Source organism: Lissotriton helveticus, chromosome 4_2 (genome assembly GCF_964261635.1).
Source record: "Lissotriton helveticus chromosome 4_2, aLisHel1.1, whole genome shotgun sequence".
Lineage (NCBI taxonomy): Eukaryota > Metazoa > Chordata > Amphibia > Caudata > Salamandridae > Lissotriton > Lissotriton helveticus.
Genome location: NC_136064.1, coordinates 152882261 through 152898008, shown reverse-complemented (window position 1 = coordinate 152898008; position 15748 = coordinate 152882261). Strand labels below are relative to the sequence as shown.

At 54.3% G+C, this 15748-nt stretch overlaps 1 protein-coding gene across 1 annotated transcript in view; it reads left to right on the top strand.

Moving 5' to 3' along the window:
- Nucleotides 1–2897: 2897 nt before the first annotated feature.
- LOC144752140 (baculoviral IAP repeat-containing protein 5.1-like) overlaps nucleotides 2898–15748 on the top strand; it is an 81784-nt gene continuing 68933 nt past the window's right edge. Inside the window, exon 1 of the mRNA XM_078640080.1 lies at nucleotides 2898–3357. Within this exon, the coding sequence (XP_078496206.1) occupies nucleotides 3253–3357 (105 nt within the window). The 5' untranslated portion in view covers nucleotides 2898–3252. The remainder of the gene's footprint in view (nucleotides 3358–15748) is intronic.

The window sequence follows — 15748 nt, the reverse complement described above, 5'->3', positions numbered from 1 at the left end:
CACCCTCCACCACAGACAAGAAGCCACTGTACACAAAGTGTGAGCCCACCCTCCACCACAGACAAGAAGCCATTGTACACAAAGTGTGAGCCCACCCTCCAGCAAAGACAGGAAGCCACTGTAAACAAAGTGTGATCCAACCACCACAGACAAGAAGCCACTGTACACAAAGAGTGAGCCCCTCCTCCTCCACAGACAAAAAGCCACTGTACACAAAGTGTGAGCCCACCCTCCACCACAGACAAGAAGCCACTGTACACAAAGAGTGAACCCACCCTCCACCACAGACAAGAAGCCACTGTACACAAAGAGTGAGCCCACTCTCCACCACAGACAAGAAGGCACTGTACACAAAGAGTGAGCACCTCCTCCTCCACAGACAAGAAGCCACTGTACACAAAGTTTGAGCCCACCCTCCACCACAGACAAGAAGCCACTGTACACAAAGAGTGAGCCCACCCACCACCACAGACAAGAAGCAACTGTACATAAAGAGTGAGCCCACCCTCCACCACAGACAAGAAACCACTGTACACAAAGAGTGAGCCCCTCCTCCTCCACAGACAAGAAGCCACTGTACACAAAGTGTGAGCCCACCCTCCACCACAGACAAGAAGCCACTGTACACAATGAGTGAGCCCCTCCTCCTCCACAGACAAGAAGCCACTGTACACAAAGTGTGAGCCCACCCTCCACCACAGCCAAGAAGCCACTGTACACAAAGTGTGAGCCCACCCTCCACCACAGACAAGAAGCCACTGTACACAAAGAGTGAGCCCCTCCTCCTCCACAGACAAGAAGCCACTGTACAAAAAGAGTGAGCCCACCCTCCACCACAGAAAAGAAGCCACTGTACACAAAGAGTGAGCCCCTCCTCCTCCACAGACAAGCAGCCACTGTACACAAAGAGTGAGCCCCTCCTCCTCCACAGACAAGATGCCACTGTACACAAAGTGTGAGCCCACCCTCCAGCAAAGACAAGAAGCCAATGTACACAAAGAGTGAGCCCCTCCTCCTCCACAGACAAGAAGCCACTGTACACGTGAGCCCACCCTCCACCACAGACAAGAAGCCACTGTACACAAAGAGTGAGCCCCCCCCACAGACAAGAAGCCACTGTACACAAAGTGTGAGCCCACCCTCCACCACAGGCAAGAAGCCATTGTACACAAAGTGTGAGACCACCCTCCACCACAGACAAGAAGCCACTGTACACAAAGTGTGAACCCTCCCGCCACCACAGACAAGAAGCCACTGTACACAAAGTGTGAGCCCCCACAGACAAGAAGCCACTGTCCAAAAAGATTGAGCCCACCCTCCACAGACAAGAAGCCACTGTACAGAAAGAGTGAGCCCCTCCTCCTCCACAGACAAGAAGCCACTGTACACAAAGAGTGAGCCCACCCTCCAGCAAAGACAAGAAGCCACTGTACACAAAGTGTGAGTCCACCCTCCACCACAGACAAGAAGCCACTATACACAAAGAGTGAGCCCCTCCTCCACCACAGACAAGAAGCCACTGTACACAATGAGTGAGCCAACCCTCCCCCACAGACAAGAAGCCACTGTACACAAAGTGTGAGCCCACCCTCCACCACAGACAAGAAGCCACTGTACACACAGTGTGAGCCCACCCTCCACCACAGACAGGAAGCCACTGTACACAAAGAGTGAGCCCACCCTCCTCCACAGACAAGAAGCCACTGTACACAAAGAGTGAGCCCCTCCTCCACCACAGACAAGAAGCCACTGTACACAAAGTGTGAGCCCACCCTCCACAGACAAGAAGCCACTGTACAGAAAGAGTGAGCCCCATCTCCTCCACAGACAAGAAGCCACTGTACACAAAGAGTGAGCCAACCCTCCCCCACAGACAAGAAGCCACTGTACACAAAGTGTGAGCCCACCCTCCGCCACAGCCAAGAAGCCACTGTACACAAAGAGTGAGCCCCTCCTCCTCCACAGACAAGAAGCCACTGTACACAAAGTGTGAGCCCCTCCTCCTCCACAGACAAGAAGCCACTGTACACAAAGAGTGAGCCCCTCCTCCTCCACAGACAAGAAGCCACTGTACACAAAGTGTGAGCCCTCCACAGACAAGAAGCCACTGTACACGTGAGCCCACCCTGCACCACAGACAAGAAGCCACTGTACACAAAGAGTGAGCCCACCCTCCACCACAGACAAGAAGCCAAGAAGCCACTGTACACAAAGTGTGAACCCTCCCTCCACCAGAGACAAGAAGCCACTGTACACAAAGTTTTCTAAAAGCAGAAGACATTGCTTTGTGGATGTGCCTAGAATGGTTGGTTTTGGCGCACGCATACTTCAGGGATGATGATTTTGTGTTTGACTTTGTTGATAACCGTGAAGCGGTTCATTTCACGGGCAGTTCAGCTTGTTCTGGCATTACATTTTTTTTTTTTTTAAATAAAGGTTTATAACATGACATATAAAATCACCGGGCTAGGTGTGCAGCGTCCATTGCTGGGTTTTCTTTGCATTGTGGGACTTGTAGTGCAGTGTTTATACCGGGGTGTCAGAAGTAATAGAGGGCGCAGGAGGGGTGGACCTGGAACTTTCTTCCCATCGGAGTGACAGATATACATCATTTGAAAGACTTCGAAGAGCGGAATTGTGAAATGGCAGCTACTCTCTCTAACGTCAGTTCTGGTGTGCGTGGACGCCATGTCTGTGTGTCTGATCTGCCGAGCCTGTTCTAACATGGAATCTACACAGAGAGCCTTACACTGAGACTTATAGCAGGGGACTACAAGTCCCAGAATGCAATGCACCCAGGCTTTGACCCCGGGCTGCAGGGCATGGGATAGAGCGTCCTGCTGGGAGGGAGGGCACTGACGGACAGACAGACAGCCGATGGTAACAATGAAAGCCCCGGGGCCTTCAGGCAGGCGTTGGACACCCTCCAGGGCTGGGGCTGCAGATGGGTGGGGCCTGGCTAGCCCGCTGCAGGTGCTCGGACCCGCTGGGCTAGGACAGGTTCTCTTCCTGCTGGAGTCTGCAGCGCGAGTCCCGGCGCCTCTTCTCTTGGGCCCCTGGTCCCGGCGCCTCCTCCCTGAGCCTTTGATCCTGGTTCAGGCGCCTCGTCTCTCAGCCTGTGATCTTGAGTCCCGGCGCCCCCTCTCTGAGCCTGTGATCTTGGGCCACTGCTCCCAGCTCCTCCTCCCTTAGCCTTTGATCCTGGTCCCGGCGCCCCCTCCCAGAGCCTGTGATCCTGGGCCCCGGCGAGGGATGGAGATGCTGCATCAGTACCGGGAGATGTACGACTTCAGCAACCGGCTGAAGACCTTCGGGGACTGGCCCTTCGCCGAGAACTGCAGCTGCACCCCGGAAAACGTGAGTGCCTCGAGGCCTGCACCCCGAGTCCTGGAGGGGGGCCCGGGCTGGAGGGGGCGGGGGGCCCAGGCTGTAGGGGGCTGAGGGTGGGGGACATGTCGGGGAGCAGTGTCCCACGTCTCCCGATGGCACAAGCTTCTGTCGTGGGCTGTCCTTTGCTAGTGCAATGCATGCTGGGAGTTGTAGTCTTGCTTCGGTGCTCTGCACGGACGGGCCTCAATGCCCTCTGACCCCAAAGGTGAGCTCTTGGGGTCCCCTGTGCACCGCCTCGTGCTTCCGGCAGCCGGAACGGACATCAGAAATACCAAACCCTCTCAGCTCGGTGCCTGCTCTCACGTGACGGGCTCAGATCGGCTGCTGCTGTCATCCGAGGTCGGCCCCGGCTCGGGCCCCAGCTCGGCCGCGGCTCGGGCCCCGGCTCGCCTTCACTGTTATCTTGCAAATATCAGGTGGGAATGTTGTGCTCAAGTAAAGAGCTCACTTTATACTACAGACACAAGGTGATACCATTTAAATACTTGCATAAATACTACAAGTTTACCCTCGGGCGTAGAGCTAGACTCGGTGTGGGGGAGGGGAGTGAAGGTGTGAGGTGTGGAGCTCAGTTGGCTGACTCCTGCACGCGGTGTGGGTCTGTCCTGTCCGCGCATGCGCTGTACTCGCAGGGACTCACCCAAAGTGTGACACTCACTGGTGTCACGGCTCAGAGCCTCGGCGTCACCCATGGATGCACACGGGATACTGCTGTCGAAATATGGACTTCGTGATGCAGCGCATGGCCCGGATATGACTGACCCCCTCACCAGGACATACGGTCTTGAAGTTACCTTTGCGGCACTGACCTGCACGACCTGCAGAGACCCCTCACGGTGCTGTTTGTTGTTTCACTGTGTAAAACGCGTGTGTTCATTGGGGACGACTTGTTTCTTTAATACAAGTGTGTGGCACGCGCGCCTTCACTTTAGCATAGCTGCCGACTGCCTGCTTTTATTTCTTTGCGTAGCGTGCTTCTTCTTTGGGTACGGCTGGCTGCTTTTATTTCTTTATGCATAGCCTGCTTCTTCTTTGGGTACGGCTGGCTGCTTTTATTTCTTTATGCATAGCCTGCTTCTTCTTTGGGTACGGCTGGCTGCTTTTATTTCTTTGCGTAGCGTGCTTCTTCTTTGGGTACGGCTGGCTGCTTTTATTCCTTTATGCATAGCCTGCTTCTACTTTGTGTACGGCTGGCTGCTTTTATTTCTTTATGCATAGCGTGCTTCTTCTTTGGGTACGGCTGGCTGCTTTTATTTCTTTACGCATAGCGTGCTTCTTCTTTGGGTACGGCTGGCTGCTTTTATTTCTTTACGCATAGCGTGCTTCTACTTTGGGTACGGCTGGCTGCTTTTATTTCTTTACGCATAGCGTGCTTCTACTTTGGGTATGGCTGGCTGCTTTTATTTCTTTATGCATAGCCTGCTTCTACTTTGTGTACGGCTGGCTGCTTTTATTTCTTTACGCATAGCGTGCTTCTTCTTTGGGTACGGCTGGCTGCTTTTATTTCTTTACGCATAGCGTGCTTCTACTTTGGGTACGGCTGGCTGCTTTTATTTCTTTATGCATAGCCTGCTTCTACTTTGTGTACGGCTGGCTGCTTTTATTTCTTTACGCATAGCGTGCTTCTACTTTGGGTACGGCTGGCTGCTTTTATTTCTTTACGCATAGCCTGCTTCTTCTTTGGGTACGGCTGGCTGCTTTTATTTCTTTATGCATAGCCTGCTTCTACTTTGTGTACGGCTGGCTGCTTTTATTTCTTTATGCATAGCGTGCTTCTTCTTTGGGTACGGCTGGCTGCTTTTATTTCTTTACGCATAGCGTGCTTCTTCTTTGGGTACGGCTGGCTGCTTTTATTTCTTTACGCATAGCGTGCTTCTACTTTGGGTACGGCTGGCTGCTTTTATTTCTTTACGCATAGCGTGCTTCTACTTTGGGTATGGCTGGCTGCTTTTATTTCTTTATGCATAGCCTGCTTCTACTTTGTGTACGGCTGGCTGCTTTTATTTCTTTACGCATAGCGTGCTTCTTCTTTGGGTACGGCTGGCTGCTTTTATTTCTTTACGCATAGCGTGCTTCTACTTTGGGTACGGCTGGCTGCTTTTATTTCTTTATGCATAGCCTGCTTCTACTTTGTGTACGGCTGGCTGCTTTTATTTCTTTACGCATAGCGTGCTTCTACTTTGGGTACGGCTGGCTGCTTTTATTTCTTTACGCATAGCGTGCTTCTTCTTTGGGTACGGCTGGCTGCTTTTATTTCTTTACGCATAGCGTGCTTCTACTTTGGGTACGGCTGGCTGCTTTTATTTCTTTACGCATAGCGTGCTTCTACTTTGGGTACGGCTGGCTGCTTTTATTTCTTTATGCATAGCCTGCTTCTACTTTGTGTACGGCTGGCTGCTTTTATTTCTTTACGCATAGCGTGCTTCTACTTTGGGTACGGCTGGCTGCTTTTATTTCTTTACGCATAGCGTGCTTCTTCTTTGGGTACGGCTGGCTGCTTTTATTTCTTTACGCATAGCGAGCTTCTTCTTTGGGTACGGCTGGCTGCTTTTATTTCTTTACGCATAGCGTGCTTCTTCTTTGGGTACGGCTGGCTGCTTTTATTTCTTTATGCATAGCCTGCTTCTACTTTGTGTACGGCTGGCTGCTTTTATTTCTTTATGCATAGCCTGCTTCTACTTTGTGTACAGCTGGCTGCTTTTATTTCTTTACGCATAGCGTGCTTCGACTTTGGGTACGGCTGGCTGCTTTTATTTCTTTACGCATAGCGTGCTTCTACTTTGGGTACGGCTGGCTGCTTTTATTTCTTTATGCATAGCCTGCTTCTACTTTGTGTACGGCTGGCTGCTTTTATTTCTTTACGCATAGCGTGCTTCTACTTTGGGTACGGCTGGCTGCTTTTATTTCTTTATGCATAGCGTGCTTCTACTTTGGGTACGGCTGGCTGCTTTTATTTCTTTATGCATAGCCTGCTTCTACTTTGTGTACGGCTGGCTGCTTTTATTTCTTTACGCATAGCGTGCTTCGACTTTGGGTACGGCTGGCTGCTTTTATTTCTTTACGCATAGCGTGCTTCTACTTTGGGTACGGCTGGCTGCTTTTATTTCTTTATGCATAGCCTGCTTCTACTTTGTGTACGGCTGGCTGCTTTTATTTCTTGATGCATAGCCTGCTTCTACTTTGGGTACGGCTGGCTGCTTTTATTTCTTTATGCATAGCGTGCTTCTTCTTTGGGTACGGCTGGCTGCTTTTATTTCTTTACGCATAGCGTGCTTCTACTTTGGGTACGGCTGGCTGCTTTTATTTCTTTATGCATAGCCTGCTTCTACTTTGGGTACGGCTGGCTGCTTTTATTTCTTTATGCATAGCCTGCTTCTACTTTGTGTACGGCTGGCTGCTTTTATTTCTTTATGCATAGCCTGCTTCTACTTTGTGTACGGCTGGCTGCTTTTATTTCTTTACGCATAGCGTGCTTCGACTTTGGGTACGGCTGGCTGCTTTTATTTCTTTGCATAGCGTGCTTCAACTTTGGGTACGGCTGGCTGCTTTTATTTCTTTACGCATAGCGTGCTTCGACTTTGGGTACGGCTGGCTGCTTTTATTTCTTGATGCATAGCGTGCTTTGACTTTGGGTACGGCTGGCTGCTTTTATTTCTTTACGCATAGCGTGCTTCGACTTTGGGTACGGCTGGCTGCTTTTATTTCTTGATGCATAGCGTGCTTTGACTTTGGGTACGGCTGGCTGCTTTTATTTCTTTACGCATAGCGTGCTTCGACTTTGGGTACGGCTGGCTGCTTTTATTTCTTGATGCATAGCGTGCTTTGACTTTGGGTACGGCTGGCAGCTTTTATTTCTTTACGCATAGCGTGCTTCGACTTTGGGTACGGCTGGCTGCTTTTATTTCTTTGCATAGCGTGCTTCTACTTTGGGTACGGCTGGCTGCTTTTATTTCTTGATGCATAGCGTGCTGTTACTTTGGGTACGGCTGGCTGCTTTTATTCCTTTATGCATAGCGTGCTTCTACTTTGGGTACGGCTGGCTGCTCTTATTTCTTTATGCATAGCGTGCTTCGACTTTGGGTATGGCTGGCTGCTTTTATTTCTTTATGCATAGCGTGCTTTGACTTTGGGTATGGCTGGCTGCTTTTATTTCTTTATGCATAGCGTGCTTTGACTTTGGGTACGGCTGGCTGCTTTTATTTCTTGTTTTAAAACCTGATTACAAGGGAACGTACTTGAAAGAGCAACAGAGCATAACTGTGATTGATGGCTCGTGACCAGGGTGCCCTATCAAGTGTCATGTTATGTTATCAGTAACTTATAAAGCGCACGGTCACCGAAGGTTTCATGGCGCTAATCATGCAACAAGTTGTTACGAAGGACCCATTTAGAAGGCTAGCCCAAACAGACATGTTTTTAAGGCCCTTTCTAAAACCCAGTGGTTTGTCACAGCTTCTAATTAATCAAGGAAGGGAGTTCCAGAGAGTGGGTGCCAGATAGGAAAACCTACAGCCTCCATGACGTTTGCGTTCGATAGTCGGAACAGAGAGAAGATGAAGATGAGATGAGTGTAAATTGCACCAGGGGATGTGCTTATTGATCATGATATTGATAAATTTAGGACTATTGCAATGCAGTGCTTTGAAGGCTAGACAGCCAGTCTTGAATGCAGCACGTGTCTCCATGGGTAACCAGTGGTGCTCGATCAACCAGGACCTGGCAAAACGCCAATTTGGCTGTTTATAAATTAATCTTGCTGCCTGGTTCTGAACTATCTGCAATCGTTTAAGCAAAAACTGGGGCAAACCGATGTAGAGGGAATTTGAGAAATCTAGGCGTGAGAGGAACGATGCTATCACAACTTGAACTAGGGCTGAGTGGGTCAGAAAATGAGCGATCTCCCTGATTTTACGTAGTTGGTATAGACTGGTGGAGATCACAGCACCTACTTGTCCTCTAAGTGAGAGGACAGCGTTGATTACGACCCCTTAGCTTTTTACGGATGGGGACGCGGTGGGGGAGGAACCCAATTCACTGGGCCAGAAATGCGGTCCCCAGCAGACCTTGCTCCTTCCAGGCAACACAAGTTCCATCTTGCCTGGGTTGAGCTTCAAATAGCTGCTATTCATCCAACGCTGAATGTTGAGCATCGTTGTTTGAAATTTCGCAACAGCGTTGGGGGAGTCCAGAGGGAAAATTAACTGGAGGTCCTCGGCATAATTAAAGATGATTATTTTCTGTTTTTTTTTTTTTTTTTTTTTTTTAGTGAGTAGAGCAGAGGCCTCAAGTAGAGATTAAATAGCAATGGCGACAGGGATGAGCCCTGCGGGACACCACATGAGGTGGTCACTTTGGGTGCAGTAAGGGTACCAAGACGTACTGCTTGCATTCTGCCTGTGAGAAACGACTTGATCCAGTTATAGGCAGGACCTTGGATACCTGCTTGTTCGACACGTTTCAACAAAATGTTATGGTCGACCGTTTCGAACGCCGGCAACAAATCCATGGTGTGTAAACACGGTCTAATGTGATATTGGTCTCAGCCGGGTCCTTTCGAGCTCAGTACATCTGTGAGGCGAGCAGGGCTGGCACTCTATTCTTGGACACAGAGTAGTGGCGTCACTAGGGGGGTGCGGACCGCACCGGGTGACACTATCACATGGGGTGACACCGTGGTCCGAGTCGACAATCTTGGCCGGCGTCCGTGACACCAAAATGCAAAATATTACTGTCTGTCGAACCTTACCCGGCCGCTGGCCAAGATTATTGTCCAATTAGGGTAAAACGTGGGCGTCTGGACGACGTTCGAAACGTCACTCACGTGACTTGGGTCCCGGACCTGCCATTTTCATCACTACCCACAGGGTTTTGCAGTGCCAGGTGCACGCTTGTCATCCTCTGCAGCCTGAAGCTTGTAAGTGGCACCCCCATTCTTCCCTTCGCTGTGTTTCAAAGTATGCCCTTTGAACTGGGAGCCCCAAAAACAGGTACACTGTGCCGCAAACAGAATCTTTTAATACGCAGCTTTCCTTAAGTTACAGCCGGCGGCGTCGCTAGGGGGTGTGCTTCATCACAGTGCTCTGAAGCAGTTATAGGATAGTATTTGTGCTACACAAACAGCCAGCATACATTATGATGATCATTTTCCTTCTCAAGGTTTTCTTCCTACTTCCTTCCCTCCAAGTACCCAGGGCCTGGTCCTTACCAGTCTGTGAAATGAGCAATGCTTTACTCCTGGACAGGCCCGGGAGGGGGGTTGGGGGGGGTGTGGCAGCTCCAAATATGACTGACAATCTATCTTTATAGTAGGTGTTAGACGGGGACCCTGAGGGTCGGCCGTCTACTGAGGGAGAGGTCCCCGATGAGGACCACCTCCGGCGATTGTACAGATATGTCACCTCCCTCCCCACAAACAGCCACCACACCAGGTTGAGTTCAATACTTTTATATAAGGTTTGTAGGGCCCGGATATTGGCGATACAGGATATCTCGGACCCGAGGGTCCTCTCACTTCTAGTCTCTGTAGGGAAAAGGGGGTAGCGGGACAGTCTTGGTACCGGGTCGGTACAGGAGGTGGCAAGAGGTGAGCTCACAATCCTCGAGCGGGCGAGTCTGCAAGTCGGGCCGCGGCAGCGCCAGCAGGCCAAGACGATGGTTTCACAAGGCAGAGGGCCGCGGCAGCGCCAGCAGGCCAAGACGATGGTTTCACGAGGCAGAGGGCCGCGGTAGCGCCAGCAGGCCAAGACGATGGTTTCACGAGGCAGAGGGCCGCGGCAGCGCCAGCAGGCCAAGACGATGGTTTCACGAGGCAGAGGGCCGCGGCAGCGCCAGCAGGCCAAGACGATGGTTTCACGAGGCAAAGGGCCGCGGCAGCGCCAGCAGGCCAGTCGCGGATGAGTTCTTCTCGGGTCTCTCGACTCCAGGATACAACTGCCTTCCTGGTCTGGCCCTGCCCCAGTTATAGGTCTGGTCCCCTTTGATGTCCGGACCCTCGCGCCTGGGGGCCGGGAGGTCCGGGATGAGGGAGTCCAGACACCCAGCAGGGGGGTGGAGCCAGCACCTAGGGCGGCCTGGGGTGATCGACACCTGGCGGAGGAGAGCCGTTGACGATTCCTTCTCCCATTGACTCGCCAAGTGGTCACTCTGCCTCCTGGGAGGAGGTTGGTGCCTCGATGTCGGGGCCGGCCGGGCCCAGGGTTAGGGTCGAGTTGAGGCCACGCGGCCTCGTGCTGTAGTAACCCAAAATGGCGGCTGGGCCGAGGCCGGGGTGCGGATGATGAACCGGGCCAGCTGGGTCCGGAGCTGGTGTCTTGTGGTGGAGGGATTGCAGGTTACTTCGGGTGGTCGCCGGGGACTCTGGTTGGGGATTCAGGGAGAGCCAGGGTCCGGGTCCCGTTGCGGGGAGGGGGGACAGCCCGACCATGCGGCCTGTCCAACATGCGTTCCCCCCAGCTGAAGGCGGGGAGAGTCAGCCATCTTCCTGGGGACTCTCCTCGCTGAGGCGGAAAAAGCGTGACAGGCCGTCTGCGTTGGCGTGGTCCTGGCCTGGACGATGTTCCACCGTGAAGTCCATCCCCTGTAGGGAGATGGACCAGCGCAACAGCTTCGGGTTCTCCCCCCGCATTTGCATCAGCCATTGCAGGGGTCAGTGGTCTGTTTGCACCCGGAAGTGGGTGCCGAAGAGGTAGGGCCGGAGCTTCTTGAGTGCCCAGACTACGGCGAAGGCCTCCCTCTCAATGGTGCTCCAGCGCTGTTCTCGGGGCAGTAGGCGTCTGCTGATGAAGGCCACTGGTTGGTCGACCCCTTCGGGGTTGAGTTGGGAGAGGACGGCCCCCACACCATGATCGGAGGCGTCCGTCTGCACAATGAATTCCCGGCTTTAGTCGGGAGCCTGGAGCACGGGGGCCGTGCACATGGCGGTCTTCAATTTCTCGAAGGCCGATTGGCAGTCCGGGGTCCAGTTGACTGTTTTGGGGCTCTTCTTGGAGGTGAGCTCTGTGAGGGGCCCCACGATGCTGCCATAGTCCTTCACGAACCGCCGGTAGTATCCGGTGAGCCCCAGGAAGGCCCGGACCTCCGTTTGGGTCGTAGGGGGTTGCCAGGCCTGGATGGCAGCAATCTTGAGCTGGAGGGGGGCCACCAGCCCGCTTCCCACTTGGTGTCCCAGGTAGGTCACGGACCCTTGGCCAACCTGGCACTTGCTGGCCTTGATGGTGAGCCCGGCTTGCTGGAGGGCGTGTAGAACCTCCCGCAGGTGGCGGAGGTGGTCGGTCCAATGATGGCTGTACACAGCAATGTCGTCCAGGTAGGCGGCGCTGAAGTCTTCCAGGCCCGCCAGTACCTGGTTCACCAGCCGTTGGAACGTTGCCGGAGCGTTTTTCATGCCGAAGGGCATTACTTTAAAGTGGTAGTGCCCGTCCGGGGTAGAGAAGGCGGAACGTTCTTGGGCCCTAGGGGTGAGGGCGATCTGCCAGTAGCCCGCCGTTAGGTCGAAGATGCTCAGGTAGCGGGCGGCCCCCATCCGGTCAATTAGCTCATCTGCCCGGGGGATGGGGTGAGCGTCGGTCCTGGTAACTGCATTCAGCCCCCGATAGTCCACGCAGAACCGGAGCTCAGGGGCAACGCCCGGGGCGGCCGCCTTGGGAACCAGGACGACTGGGCTTGCCCAGGGGCTGTCTGAGGGTTCGATCACTCCTAGGGCCAGCATTTTGGACACCTCGGTCTGGATGCAGGCGCGCACCCGGTCTGGTACGCGGTACGCCCGGTGTCGAATAGGAGGGCTGTCCCCGGTGTCCACATCGTGAAGGCACCAGGGGGTGACTCCGGGTGTGAGGGAGAACAGGGAGGCGAACCGCCTCAGGAGGGCTTGACAGTCTTGGCGTTGCTCCGGGGACAGGGCCTCGGAGAGCTGGACCCCTTCCACTGAGCCATCCCGCTCGAGGGTCCTCAGTAAGTCCGGAAGGGGTTCGGAGTCTTCTTCCGTCCCGTTATCGGTAGCCATCAGGAGGCTGAGTTCGGATCGCACAAAATGGGGTTTGAGCCTGTTGGCATGGAGGACCCGTAGAGGGTTCCGGGCAGTCTCCATGTCGATTAAATAGGTGACGGGCCCCTTGCGTTCGATCACCTTGAAGGGTCCGGACCATTTGTCTTGGAGTGCACAGGGTTCAACCGGGGACATCACCCAGACCCGTTGTCCCGGTTCGAACTCAATGGAGGATGCGTGCTGATCGTACCATCTCTTCATGTCCTCCTGACTGGCCTCGAGATTGGCTTTGGCGGTTTCTCGGAACCGCCGGGTCTGGTTGCGAAGAGCCCGGAGATACCTGTAGATGTCTGGGGGAGTTTTCTGGGGAGGCTGCTCCCAACCTTCCTTGACTAGGCTGAGGGGGCCCCGGACGGGGTGCCCGTACAGGAGTTCAAATGGGCTGAAGCCGAGGGATTTCTGCGGGACCTCCCGATAGGCAAACAGGAGGCATGGAAGTAGCACGTCCCACTGGCATCGAAGGGGTTCCTCTAGGCCCATAATCATTCCCTTGAGGGTGCGGTTGAACCTCTCGACCAGTCCGTTTCCTTGCGGGTGATAGGGGGTCGTGAATTTGTAGGTGACCCCGCATTGTTGCCAGAGAGACTTCATATATCTGGAGATAAAGTTCGTGCCCCTGTCGCTGACGACCTCCCGGGGGAACCCCACCCGGGAGAAGATCCCCATCAGGGCTCGGCCCACCACGGGGGCCGTCACAGTCCGAAGAGGGATGGCCTCGGGATAGCGGTAGGCGTGGTCTACTAGGACCAGGATGAACCGGTGTCCTTGGGCTGTTTGGGGGTCGAGGGGCCCCACAATGTCTATTCCCACTCGTTCGAACGGGGTGGTGACGACAGGAAAGGGTTGTAAAGGTGCTTTGATTTTTCGGCCACTTTTTCCGCTGGCCTGGCAGGTGGGGCAGGCCCTGCAGTGGTTGGTGACATCCTTTCGCATTTGGGGCCAGAAAAAATGGGTCACCAGGCGGTCGTAGGTTTTATCCTGTCCCAGGTGTCCGGCAAGGGGGACATCGTGGGCTAAGTTCAGGAGAAAGTCTCGGAAGCGAAGGGGCACCACCAGCACACGACTGGCTCCTAGTTCTGCAATTTTTTTCTCGCTGTAGAGCAGGTCTTGGTCCCAGTAGATCCAGTGGGCCCCCGAGGTATCCCCTGTGCTCTGGGCCAGGGCTTGCTGCCGGAGTCCTTCGAGAGAGGGGCATGTTTTCTGTTCGGCCCGGAATTGTTCCTGAGAGGGGCCTCCCTCCTGACGCCATTGTGCCAGGTCAGGGACATCCCGAAGCTGGTCGGATCCTTCTTCTGTTTGGGTCGAGGGACTGGCTTCTGGGGCGGCCTCCTCTGGGACGAGCGCGGGAGGAGGTTCCGGCCACTCGGGCTCTTCTAGACTGGGGACCGCGCGGGCGGTCATGGACCGGGTCGTGACGCAGACCCATTCGGGGAGGCCGAGCATCCCCAGGTGTTCTCTCCGTTCGACGGCTGCCCAGGGAGAGCTTTCGAGGTCGTTTCCTAGGAGGCAATCCACGGGGGCATCATCGCGGACAGTTACCTTTAACATCCCTGTTACTCCTCCCCACTCGAAGGGGACGCAGGCCATGCGACACAGACTTTCGGAGTTGTCTGCTGATCGGACAGGGCAAAGAATGTTCGGCAGGATTTGGTCTGGAGTGACAAGGTGGCGTCGGACCGCCGTTACACTGGCCCCGGTGTCGCGGAGGGCTTCCGCCCAGCGGCCATTAATGTTGACCCACTGGCTGTACTTCTGCGTGTTGGCGGGAAGGGGGGCCCGCGGAATCATCTCTCTCTCCCCCAAGCAGACCAGCGCCATGGCGGCTGGTGCCCACTCAGAGGGGTCGGTCTCGTACTCTTCTTGGTCGTCCGGGATTAGTTCTTCCCCTAGGGCGGCCGCTGCGACCTGGCGGGGGGTAGTGTTCGGATTCTTTGGGCAGTTGGAATCACTGGCGTAGTGGCCGGGTCGCTGGCATCTGTGGCACATAACGTTGGCCCGGAAACCGGCCCGGATGGCCGGGCTCCCTCGGCCGGCCGGGGTCGAGGGGCTGCTTGTGGGCGACAAGGGGCCGGGGTCTCTCCCCCGACCCTGGCCCCCTCCTCCTCCTCCTCCTCCCCGGGGGCGATGGGGCCCTGGGTACGGTCTGGATGATTCACTGGGTCCGTTCCGGCCAACTCGGGTGCTTTCCCACCGGTCGGCTTCGGCGGCGAGTTGTCGAGGTTCGGTTAGTTTACTGTCCAAGAGGTGTTGCCGGAGTTCCACGAAGCAGTTGTTAGACAGGTGCTCCCATACGATAAGGTCAAAAAGTTGTTCGTAGGTGGTCACTTTGTTGCCCTTGATCCACCCTTCGAAGGCTCGACTAAAGAAGTTCACGTACTCCACCCAAGTCGTACCCGGAATTCGTCTGCAGTCGCGGAACCGCTGGCGGTACATCTCGGGTGTGAGCCCGTATCGAGTGAGGAGGGCGGCCTTCATGTGGTCGTAGGATGGCATCAGATGGTCCAGGAGTTGCAGCAGGGCGTCCCGCCCTTCGTTGACAAACCTCCCCCATAACCCGGCTCCCCAGTCGCTCCGTGGAATCCGGTGGGAGGTCATGGCCACCTCATAGGCTTTAAACCACTGCTGTATATCATCGTTCTTGTGGTATTCCCGGATGACATCTTTGGGGATGTGAACCTTGGGCTCGGTAGAGGCAGGCAGGGTCGGTCGTTCGGGGAACCCGAGTTCTTTATTCTGTTTCTGGATTTCCAGTTCCTTGAGATTGCGCTCATGTTCGTACGCTAGTTTCTTTTCCTCTAGCTCTCTCTGTTTTTGCTTCTCTTCTCGCTCCTCTCGGAGCCGTAAGTGTTCCAGAGTTATTTTTTGTTCCGCCAGTTTGTGTTCTCCATCCAAGCGCAGTCGGGCCAGTTCTAATTCGTGGAGTCTGCTTTTTTCTCTTTCTTGGATCTCTTCCAGGGAGAGACCCGCTCTTCTTTCTTCAATTGGTGCGGGGCCCGTCTCGGTTGTTCGTGTTCGGGGTACGGCCGTACCCGTTTCTGCCCAAGCTTCTAGGGCTCGTTTGAAGTCTTCCTTTGTGCTCAGACCTGTGGTTGGAAGGCCAAGTTCTATGCAATATTGCTTCAGTTCCCGGTGGTTGTAGTCTTCCAATTTTTCCATCTGGAATTTTTCCGTTGTTCCGCTCTCTGTTGTCATGGTGGTTGTGTGTCGTGGGGCGAGTGACTCTCTGTACTATTATGCGTAGGTTCGGATCCCGCCGCTGGCCACCAATGTTAGACGGGGACCCTGAGGGTCGGCCGTCTACTGAGGGAGAGGTCC